The 12555-nt window shown below is 33.0% G+C and overlaps 1 protein-coding gene across 3 annotated transcripts in view; it reads left to right on the forward strand.

Annotated features, from left to right (window-relative positions):
* Positions 1-12555, forward strand: part of LOC106880499 (phosphatidylinositol 3,4,5-trisphosphate 5-phosphatase 2A) — a 98858-nt gene that overhangs the window by 70021 nt on the left and 16282 nt on the right. For all 3 annotated transcript variants that reach the window (XM_014930474.2, XM_014930475.2, XM_052967330.1), the window contains 7 exons: positions 2236-2374; positions 3767-3866; positions 5183-5280; positions 6015-6096; positions 8495-8640; positions 11531-11588; positions 11947-12035. In XM_014930474.2, the coding sequence (XP_014785960.1) occupies positions 2236-2374; positions 3767-3866; positions 5183-5280; positions 6015-6096; positions 8495-8640; positions 11531-11588; positions 11947-12035 (712 nt within the window). The remainder of the gene's footprint in view (positions 1-2235; positions 2375-3766; positions 3867-5182; positions 5281-6014; positions 6097-8494; positions 8641-11530; positions 11589-11946; positions 12036-12555) is intronic.

Genomic DNA, 12555 nt, shown 5'->3' on the forward strand with positions numbered 1-12555 from the left:
TATATATATATGTACATACATACATATATGAGTACAGGACGTCACCAACTGTAAACGACATGAAGTACGAAAACAAATGAGCTGAATACACAAACAACGAGAGTATAAATGGAAAACAGGACAAGTAACACAAAGAATGACCTTTCATCAGTTGTCAGTTATCTATCTACTCCTCATTTTGAGCATTCAACAGCAATATGAGTCTTTGAAGACAGTTGCTCCCATAACTTCCAAAATATAATTTGGGATTTATAGTGGGTCAAAGTCGGGAACAAAAACAAGACAGTGGAGACATATAAGGAAACTGAATGAAAACAAACATGGAGGGTTGTTAGACCAGAACGAGGGGAAAATGTTGAATGCTGGGAGAAATATTTTCTTTGAAAAGAGAAGAGATAGAAGGCATCCAGTCCTTGGGACATTATGCAGGAGAAGAAAGATGGACGATGGTCACCTGTGAGCAATGAGAGAGAGAGGGGCAGATAGAAAACGGTGGAGGGGAGAAAAAGAGAATTAGAAAAGGATGGGGGAGAAAAACAGTACAGGGAAGAGTTGCATGAAAAAGGTTACAATAAACTTACTTAGAAATGGATGCGTCACGTTCAATTAAATAATGATATAAATAATATATATATATATATATATATTCTCTCCTTCCTTTCCTGAGCGTCCAATAACACTATCCGTATCACGTCCACACTTTGTTGTTTTTTTGTGTTTTTTTGAAACTATATATATATATATATGTGTGTGTGTATATGTATGTATGCATATAGGGCGTCACCAACTGTAAACAACATCAAGTATGAAAACAAATGAGTGGAATACGCGAATGTGAAAAAAAATATGAGAAACAGGACAAGTAACACAAAGAACGAATCCTTCATCAGTTGTCAGCTGTCTATCTACTCCTCGTTTCAAGCATTCAACTACATTATGAGTCTTCGAAGACAGTTGCTCCCATAACTTCCAGAATAAAATTTTGGATTTATGGAGGGTCAAAGTTGGGAACAAAAACAGGACAGTGGAGACATAAGGAAACTGAACAAAAACAAACATATATGTATATATATACATTTTTCGTCATGTGAATCATTATTCCCTAGAAAAAAATTTTTTTTCCTCTTATTCCTTTCTGTCAGAGCTTAGGCTCGAAACCTAAAAGACTTTTCCATTGTTCCCAAGTGTTAAACTAATACACCTGCTTATTGTTGCTATACCTGTCTTTGTCTTTTGTTTACTGTAAATTTGAACTATATATGTCTATATATATGTATTGTGTGTGTGTGTGCATGCATGTATTTATTTTAGCAAACATGCTGACAAATTTGTTATCTTTATGATTAAATTGAATGAAAGTACTCATGCAAGTATATTACAATCTAAAATTTGCAAGTGTCACATAAGTTTGAGCAATGTTATAGTTTGTGAGGGTTTGTGCTTTCTATAGATTAGTGGGATTACCATGAAGATTCTAAGCTCTTTGCGCTTGATGGTTTAACTGTATATTGTTTAAGAGGAGAAGAAATGAAGTATTGGGAATTTGCTTTATTGAGATGTATGGTGGCTGTGTTTTGGTGCTGTTCAATGAGACTGAAATATCTAGTACACATTGCAGAATGTATAGAGTAACCTACATTCCTGTTAGATGGGAGATTTTGAGATTGCATTATGTTGGAGGGAGGGTAAACATGTTGAGTTTGATCGAATAGAAATAAAAGCTATTAGATTATTTTGTGATGATTAAAAACAAGAGAGCTCTATGAACATTATCATGACAAAGTGACCTGACAAGAAACTTGTGTTCCAGCTAACTCATGATAGTTAGCATCTATTAATAAGAAGCTTTTTATACAAGTCATAGTCAAAGATTTTCTTTTTAAGAGCAATAACTTTACTTTCATTCAAATTTTCAAATGTAGAAAAGACACTGGGATAGGAAATGGCCTCATAGGTTGGCAATACAGAAATAGGACTGCACTAGTTGTTACTGAGGATAGAAAAAACATCAGTGTGACAAGTGACGTAATCGTTTTTTATCATATCTGAAGATATTGAAGAGAGTGATAAACAGCAGTGGGAAAGAAGAGATGAATAGTTTCCTTGCTCAGATGACCTAATTTCTTGTTTCAATATCTCAGGATAAACAGCTATAGCAGTAATAAAGATGACCTGAATAAAAGAACCAAACAAATCAAAAATGGGATATATGCAACTGTTTTCTTTCTATTTTAGACGCAATCAGAACTATCGTGATATTATAAAAGGCCTATCTCTAGGGCAGAAACACCTGAATGTATTTGATGTAACAAATCAATTCCATCACGTATTTTGGTTTGGAGATTTAAATTATCGAGTTGAAGAAAACATCCATGTAAATTATAAATTCAATTCTTCCTTGTTTTATTATTTATATTTAAGTAGCAATTGTTAATATGAATGTTAATAACATTCTTACATGCTAACCAAGAATTTTAAAGACTAATATTAATAAGCTCCATATGAAATCTTAGTATATATTTTCACTGCTGCGTTTATTTTTTACAAATATTAATGGCTCATTTTGTTTTACCTGATTACTATTTGATGATGCAAAATTCAAGATATAAGAAAACTTAAAATAAAATATTACTTGAAATAAGAATATTTATATAATTAATTCTACTAAGGAAACAAACACTTTGAGAATTGACATATAGAAAGTGAAAGCCTTTTTTAATTGAATACTTGTATTTAGTAGGATTTTCATTATTATATGCTTCTGTTCGTTAATCCTTTCATTATTAAGTTCATTTATTTTCCTGTAAATATAAACTTCTTAAATTCTTTAATAAAGGCTTTGAATTCTAAATTGATAATAAAAGATAAAGGAGCCTTTAAAAAGAATAAGTTGTCAGAATGAACCGAGGTGGCCACATCTAGTTGAATGTCTGTTCAGACATTTGCTTGATTTTTCACCAGTAACATTGTTATAGAATTTAGATATTTTTCTAAATTATGTTAGTGATAGATATCCTGTATAGAGGAAAAAATGCCTGGAAATAATAGATGACAGAAAATATTGAATACGGGAAGAACTATGTCTCTTTATTCATTTCCAAATATTTTTCTGAACTTCCATGTCATAGGATTGAACCCAAAACTATATGGTTGGGAAGCAAACTTCTTAACTACATAGTTATTCCTGCACTTATTCTAACCTTTTAGCAATTCATTGTAGATATTCAGAGATATACCAAGACTCTCTGCTGACATTTTTGAACACATGGTTTTAGTTAAGGTCCCTTATACAGAGCCATAGGTAAAAACTAGCATTTCACTAAATCTTTCAATTTTATAAGCTCTGACACAAGACAAGGTATTAGCTTAAACCATACAGTTACAGCATTTTAGTCCAATGTGACAAATCATTAAAGTTTAATAACACCAATAAATAAAATGTATCATAATTCAGAAATGAACTTTACTATTTATAATTCTGTTGTTGACGTACTTTGTTTTTGTTTTGTTTTTTATGAAGTTTAATTATTTGAATAAGTTTTCTTCTTTTTACTTTGAGATTAAGAAGTAAAAATATAAAATAAAGTATTTAAAATATCATTATTTTAACTGATCATAATTGCACACTTTGCCTTAGGCATGAATGAAAATATGCTTCAAATTTATTTTTAAAGAGTTTAAAAGAAATGTAGAACTTGGTTCAAAATCCTTGATAAAATGTTTTCTTTTATAGTAGTTACTTATTCACCTTTTCTTTCCCTCGTAGTGTGTTTTGAATAAGCTACAAGAAGGAGACATTGATAGTTTGCTTATTCTAGATCAGCTTAAAATGACCCAGGATTGTAAAGATGCCTTTGTTGGATTCCGTAAGTTGACTTGACTTATTGAAAATATATGAATAACATTTTTCTTTTATTGAGCTGAAACTGATGTTTATTATAATAGAGTTCTTTTTTATGTAGCATATCATGTCAGAAAATATAATCATCAAGGACATGTAGAATGCTTTAAATGGAGATTACATTATTACATTCTCATTCCTAAAGAGTGTGAGGATAATTAGGGAATGAATCTGAATTGTCATGATAAGAATGTCAAAACACAAGTGGTATGAATGTAAGATGAAAATATATTGTTAATCCTTTCTTATATAATAATACCTGATATAAAAGTTGGTTGAGTTCTCCAGTCACACTTTACATCATACAGAGGAAAGAGTAGAGAGAATATTAGTGGGATACAGATAGAGTTATCATAAGAGATGCAGGATGAGTCCACATATTAGGCTTTGTGGCATGCAATGAGTAAAAGAATGCCCACCACACACACACAAAGTAAGAGAAAAAGAATCATAGGAACAGAAGAGGTGAAGAGGGAATAAATAAGTATTTATGAGGGAGGAATTCTACAAGTGAGAAATAAGGAGTAATTCTATTTTAAGGTTAAAAATATTTTTCTTTTGAAAATTAGTATTCTTTTCACCATCTGGTATAAGCATCAACAAATTTGATAAAAGTTACATTATGATCATTGTATGTATGCCATATTTTCTGACATGGTGGCAAAATTATACTTGCAAAGTTACCCGTCATATCAAATATCTTACAACACATCATGTTTTTCAAATATATTTTTAACATTTTCCACAATTATCAGTATTTCATAAATTCTTCTGAATATTGCTATGCAGTAAAAGAATCCACTTCACAATCACATTCCAGGTTCATTCACACTGCATTGGGCATATGTCTTCTGCCGAAGCCTTATAAGTGAAATTTGTTAGATGGAAACCGTGGAAGCTCATTAGGTGGTGGTGTATGGTTTAATGATTACTGATTTCTGAATAAGACCTAGATGGAGCCAGAGGCTCAAAACAGCTTGGAGAAAGAAGATATGGAAACTTAAAGAACCATTGAACTGTCAGATGTTCTTTGTTTGTGGATATTACCTTACCAGTATAAATAATTTAAAAAGCTAGGCCATAATTGTCTATGATTTTCTCTTTGATATATTGCTCTTAAATCTTAGACAAAATAATAAAAATGAAGCTTTTGCCATCCAACAGTATGTTAGTAATAGATGAAATGTTATAATATATGAAACCCAATTTCTTAGATACCTGCATATTGTTAAAATAAAGCAACATTTGGTGTGAACTGATAGTTTGTTTCTATTTTAACAGGTGAAGAGGCTATCACATTCCTTCCTACATACAGAATGGAACGAGGGGCAAAAGGCAAATTGGTTTATAACTGGAGGAAAGTGAAAAAAACCACTGGAGTAAGCTGATTATTATATATGTAAACTTTTTTTTTAAATAGTTTTTTTTTCATATCAATAAATAATGATGTAAGTTGAACATTGTCTTAAATTGCTGAAAGTCATAAACTAACACAGATAAAGACTACAACTGCAAATCATAATTATAGAGTGGTCCCAAAGGTAGCATTCTCACATCTTTTTTTTTTTTTTTTTTTCTATACAAAAACAGGTGACAGGAATTTTGTAAAAATTTTGGATGGATGGGTCCTTTGTTGTCTGTTTTCTGCATCTGAAAGGAAGAGAATTGAAGTAATTATATTTGATGATGTTTGAAGGGTTCTCCCTCACGGTTAGGTGTTCACACCTGGTCACTCCACTATAATACAGAGCACTAACATGGCAGTCTGGTACATTATTTTTTTTCCTGGATGCTTTTGCTATTGCCAACCACTTTACAGCATGGATGGATGCATTTTATTATGCTACTAATACTAGAGAGATAGTTTTTTTTTTTCTTTTTTTTTTTCTTGCTGGACTAAAGTGTCCTTCTACACTGTATTAGCTTTTAATTTAGAGCTTCTGCTCTCCTACACCAGTTGCCTTTGCTACAGCATCCAGAAACAATGTCTCCTCCATGAGGTCAGGACAGAATCCTAGCTTATTAATTTTCTTATGTTTATTTCTGTCCTCTCTAATTTTATAGATTTTTATTTTTACATACACTTTACAGAAGTGTTTTTCTGTTTTTTTAGGATCGTATTAATGTGCCTTCCTGGTGTGATAGGGTTATGTGGCGATCTTATCCTGGAACGTTTATAGAAAATATAGCATATGGTAAGTGAAATTATATTCATTTCAATTATTATTAATCAAGATTTGTTATCATTACACCCCTGTAAACAAACTTTTAAAAAATGAAATTGCAAATATTTTGATGTGTAATTTGTATGAAATGAAATCTTAAGTTATTCATTGTGTGTTCCAATTCATTGATATTTCAAATAGTGTATATTTGATAAAATGTGTTAAGTTGTGGTTAGTTATTGTCAATGAAATCAAAGCTTAAATTATTGAGACTTGTGTGATGCAATTAAATTTGATTTAAAGGGCAAAATAGCCATTATTGCTAATCCTTTCAAATATTCCAAGATGCATAATCACATAAAACATAGATAATTCCTGGAAAATAAAACTGATCAAAATTAACTAAGTTTACTTTTTCATCTATTCTAAAATTTGATTTTATACCATAAAAGTAGAGGAAAATCAAGTAAGGGAAAACTTTTATTGAATATTAAATATACACTTATATATAACTTTCACCTACTCCCCATTATCTAGTCTGACAGCTTTCAATGTAATAAAAAGCTACATTAAGCCATACACACTCTCTCTCTCCCTCTACTGGAAGCTCACATTTATAGCTTGATGGAGAGAACTAGTATCCTTAACATCATGGTAGACTTCGACAGTAATGACTCATCCAGGCTGAATGGCTTGGCAACTAATCTCAGTACCACCACTATCATGTTAACAGTCTCAGTTTGCAATCCCTGGACTAGCACCACATCTCAGAGACAACCATAGACTGGACTGCTACAGTAAACTGACCTTTCTTTTACAGACAGCTTGAACACCTTTACTATCATTATGACAAGGTGTTACTCCACTGCTATCGCAATAAATAATCTAGGTAGCTAAACCCTCTTTGCCTTGTCCCATGGAGACACTTCTCCTCTCCTATTGCCCCCATACCAACAAGCTAGGGACTTTCATTGCAGGTTACCTAACTTGGATGGAGCACAGTAACTTCAAATAAGAAATAGTAAAGGAGACTCTTTAATTCATTCTCTAGAAGATAATTTCTCTACTGTGAGTGGTGGTGGCATGATAAAATGCATCTAGTTTTGTAAAACATACCAAATACCAAAGTTTGGACAGTTTTCTTTGCTGTGCATACAAGATGATGCAGACTGTTGTAACCCATCCAACTCATGGCAGGAGTGATGGTAGTGGTGGTGGTGATGGCAGCAGCAGTTGTTGTTGTTCTTCTTGAATCTTTAAAAGAAAAACAACTATCCATTTTAATTTAGTTTCCAATTAACGTGTTATCTGCTTCAGTATAAAAAGACTTTGCTTGAGTGGAGATTTCAACTTACTGCTGGTTAGTTTTATGATTTGGATGACCTTTGGTATTAGCTCATCAAGGCATTAAACATATCGCTTCTAGATGAACGATGATTGTGTCCATTTGGAAACATATAAGTTGATGAAACATTTTAAAATATTTCCCAATTATAAAAATCAAAATGATGACAAATTATAGTGTTGTAAAGTAATTTACTTTATCAATGGAATTGAGTAGTTTTGTCTTTTCTACATTTTGTGTCTGCTCCTTAATCCTTGTTTTTTGTGGGGGGTTTTCCATTTGGAAACAATTAATAAACATATTTCTGTGCTTACTACTGAATATTTTCATAAGTTCATTACTTATTTTAAAACTGAAGCTTTAATTGACACATTGAATAGATATTATCAAAAACCAAGGTGGAATTTAATCAAGCCATATCTGACCCAAATACTTTACCTGTTTTATGTTCAAACCAGCCAGATCCAACCTGTTACCCCTCCCTACAATGTCATTCTAAAAATAAACCATTACATCATTGAAATTTCAAAGCTATGAGACCATGCAGGATTAATTCAAAACAATGTGAATAGATAAACATAACTTTTGATAGAGTAATCTGAATGCTAAAGGGTTAAACAAGTTATGAAAGTCAAATCAATTGACATTTTTTACTGACTTTTTCCTAATCTCATTGCCAGTCTAAATGATGATTATTTGTATGTAAATTAAAATTACAATGCTTCAAGGGTGAACTAGATAATAAAAGGCATTCCTTTTCTGTATCTTTTATGAAATTTATCATTCACATTTCTTCATATTTTCTGTAAGTTTACCTTGTATATTTTCACTTAAACCTAGCTATATCCTTGATCAGCTCACCTAAATGTGTCATTTTTACACCTCTAAATATGAAAAGATATTGCCAACTTGCATCAATGAGGTTAGAGTTTTTTTTATTTAATTGAGTTCTTCACTAGCATATCCTTAATCTTTAATTTCCTCCATCTATCAGCACACTAACTTGCTAGTTCCTACATAAAGTAAATTATTAATAGTAATATTAAAGTTCCCTATTTTATAATTCTATGTTATTAATTCCAGGCTGTGCCGACGATATATTGAGCAGTGATCACCGGCCAGTATTCAGTTCTTTTAATATTGGCATAGCCTCACAGTTTATTACCAACAGAGAATCTTTGGTTGATCAAACATCTGTCCGCATTATCTTTGATCTTGTCCAAGCAGAGGTATATATTGTTTTATATATCAAATTAGATCAAATATAAATTTATTTTCATTATAGATGCATTTCAAATAACTATAATATATACTATACAGTTTCTTTAGTATGTGTATCTATCTATCTATCTATCTATATATATATATATATATATATATATATATATATATATACACACACTCAAACACACACACAAAGGGCTTTGGGAAAATATTTAAGAATTAGTATTTTATGTAATTATTTTGACATATAGTATTTTTTCAAAATGCCATTTGAATTTCAAAATTTTAGAATTTTGTTTGCACTAATTAACCTAATAATTTTTTATAATAACATTATTATTAAAATGTTATCTCCAAGTGAATCAGTGTGTCTGACATTGATGGTGGTCACTTAGTAAAAAAAAAAAAGCAATGACCACAACTTGGTTTACTTTTCTTTATACAGGCTAGAATAATTGAGTTTGGCATTGCAGTCCAACCAACAATTACAGATAACAGTAAAGTGATATACTAGAAAGTCACGGAGATGGTCATTGCCCAACTAACTAAGGAGAGAGTTAGTTTAGACAAGATGCAGTTTGGGTTTGTGCCAGAGAGAAGCACCACTGATGCGATATTTCTGGTAAGACATCTGCAGGTGAAATACCTAGCCAAAGATAAACCTCTGTACTTGGCTTTCATTGACACAGAAAAGGCCTTTGACAGGATTTCCCGATCCCTTATCTGTTGGTCAATGCGAAACTAGGGATAGACGAATGATTAGTGAGAGCTGTACAAGCCATGCACAGGGATGCTGTCAGTAAGGTGAGGGTTGGCAACGAGTATAGTGAAGAATTCCGCTTTGGGGTAGGGGTTCACCAAGGTTCAGTCCTCAGCCTCCTCCTATTCATCATAGTCCTCCATGCAATAACAGAGGAATTCAAGACAGGATGACCCTCGGAGCTCCTCTTTGCTGATGACCTTGCCCTAATAGCTGAGTCACTATCAGAACTAGAGGAGAAGTTTCAGGTGTAGAAGCAAGGTCTAGTATTGAAGGGTCTGAGAGTGAATCTAGCAAAAACCAAAGTCTTAGTAAGTAGGAAGGCATACAAATCACAAATCCCTTCAGGTAGATGGCCCTGCTCAATCTGTAGAAAAAGCGTAGGTAGAAACTCCATAAGATGTACCTGGTGTAAGCTATGGACACATAAGAGGTGCAGTAATATCAAAGGAAGGCTAACTGGGAGGATAGTTTTTGTGTGTGGCAAATGCACAGGGGCAATAAACACTGAAAATGTGCAGAAAACAGCTTCCATCACATGCCAGGGGGAAAAACTAGAAGTAGTTGATAGCTTCTGTTACCTAGGTGACCAAGTCAGTAGTGGGAGAGGATGTTCTGAGAACGTAGCTGTTAGAATAAGAATAGTCTGGGCAGAGTTCAGCAAGCTCCTACCTCTGCTGGTAACAAAGGGCCTCTCACTCAGAGAGAAAGGTAGACTGTACGATGCATGTGTGCAAACAGCCATGCTACACGGCAGTGAAACATGGGCTATGACTGCTGAGGACATGCGTAAGCTTGCAAGAAATGAAGCTAGTATGCTCTGCTGGATGTGTAATGTCAGTGTGCATACACGACAGAGTGTAAGCACCTTGAGAGAAAAATTGGACATAAGAAGCATCAGATATGGTGTGCAAGAGAGATGACTGCGCTGGTATGGTCATGTGTTGCGTATGGAGAACAGCTGTGTGAAAAAGTGTCACACCCTAACAGTGGAGGGAACCTGTGGAATAGGTAGACCCAGGAAGACCTGGAATGAGGTGGTGAAGCACAACCTTCAAACGTTGTGCCTCACATAGACAATGACAAATGACTGTAACCATGGGCTATGCCAGTGTAGCATAACTGGCTCATTTAAAAGTACCCTTCAATCATTGGGCAAAAAAACTGTGCTTGAGAAGACCTGTTGAGTTAAATGAAATCATAGTCATGGCCGATGCCAGTACCGCCTGACTGGCTCTCATGCCAGTGGCACATAAAAAGCACCATTCAAGTATGGTCATTGCCAGTGCCGCCTGACTGGCTCCCATGCCAGTGGCAAGTAAAAAGCACTATTCAAGCATGGTCGTTGCCAGTGTTGCCTGACTGGCTCCTGTGCCAGTGGCACAAAAAATGCACCCACTATGCTCTTGGAGTGGTTGGCATTAAGAAGGGCATCCAGCTGTAGAAACCTTGCCAGATCAGATTGGAGTCTGGTGCAGCCTTCTGGCTTGCCAGTCCTCAGTCAAACCATCAAACCAATGCCAGCATGGAAAGTGGACATTAAATAATGATGATGTGGGCATTATATGAGGCTCAAATAATACCATAAATAAAAAAGGTGATGAAGTCATAGTGTGACTACTGTAAATATTTACATAGCTAAAATAAACTGCTTATCTATGTCTTGTGTTTGTTGTAATTCAATAATGGACAAAGGACACAAGCATTTCTTTTGTATTTTAAATGTATGCCTGCAAATACGTTGCATGTTTCGAAGATTGTATAGAAAAGATTATGCCCAGTTGAGCTGAGACAGAGCTGTAGATTAGAAGAATTAGTTGCTATGTATAAATTAGATGACTATTTTATGTGAACAAGAAATTATGTATTACATCAGCTGAATGAAAATCTGATGGTTAAAGGCAATGTTTTTAGATATGATGGCAACAAATTGTCTTAAGAAAAAGGATTGGAAATGCTGATTATTTACATACACAGTTAATTGTTACCATTGCTTTTTTTTTTTATAAGTAATATAGTCTAATTAATGTGGTTTTGTAATGTTCATTATACATTACATGCACAAATTATTACCATTAATGTTATATAGAACTGAATAAAATTTAACAGTTTGATTACTCTTATCTCCAACATAGATTCGTACATGTTCCAGCCAGTATTTTGTTTTAGAGTTCTATTCCAATTGTCTTCCAAGTAAGTCATTGAAAATTGTTTTAAATTTCCTAGTTAATACTTTTATATCTTCTCCCCTTTCTTGTTTATAAATGATTCATTTTATGATAATTTTTATTGCCCATAAGGTCAATTTTATTATTATAACTATACTTGAAATAATATTTTTGTCACTATTACATCCTTAGTTAATAACTTTCTTAGCTATCAGATTCTTGTGTGTGTGTAGATTGTTAAATATAAGCATAATAGACATTTACTAAAGTATTCTTTCATTTCATTTGTTCCCTTCTGTTATGATGAAAAGTTATAAAATTATTTCAATTAATAAAAATGTTAATATCAGAATGAACTGACAGTTTTTTTTCTTTTTATTTAGATGTTATTAGTAGTAATCCTAACAAAACATTTTATGCGGAAATTGCTGGTCTCTGCTGCCCCCAATGGACAAAAGATTCACTTCCTGAGGTAAGCATTAAACCATTTCAATTTATTATTATATTTTAAGTCACAACAATCATAACAACAATATTGTTATTGAAATTCACATTCCTTTTAATGCAAATAAATAGCAAATATCAACTGAGTTGTTTGTTAAATAGTGTATGCTTATATTTTAGTTAGATATTCTATTCTCCCTAACTTGTTATATATTTCCATATAATATTAAGACAAGCTTTGAGTTGTGAAAGAAACAAATTTATTTCCAAAAAGAAGGGGTGATTGGGTCTAGCAAGCAAAGTCCATTTCACATCTGTTCTCTCTCATACATGACTGTAAACAAGTTGATTTGCTTTTTAACACATTACATTGGTATTGCCTTTGAAAGGCTCTCTATGATTCATTAATGATTATGGGATATTTCCATTTAAGGAAGTGCAGATGGTAATCAGTACAATATAAGCAGTTGAAATGATAGCGAGTTTGTATTCTGTCAGTGGTATTGATGTATCTTCAGTCAAAGCACTTAAATGGCCTAACCCACACA

The sequence above is a fragment of the Octopus bimaculoides genome, chromosome 4 (assembly GCF_001194135.2).
Source record: "Octopus bimaculoides isolate UCB-OBI-ISO-001 chromosome 4, ASM119413v2, whole genome shotgun sequence".
In the NCBI taxonomy this organism is placed as follows: domain Eukaryota; kingdom Metazoa; phylum Mollusca; class Cephalopoda; order Octopoda; family Octopodidae; genus Octopus; species Octopus bimaculoides.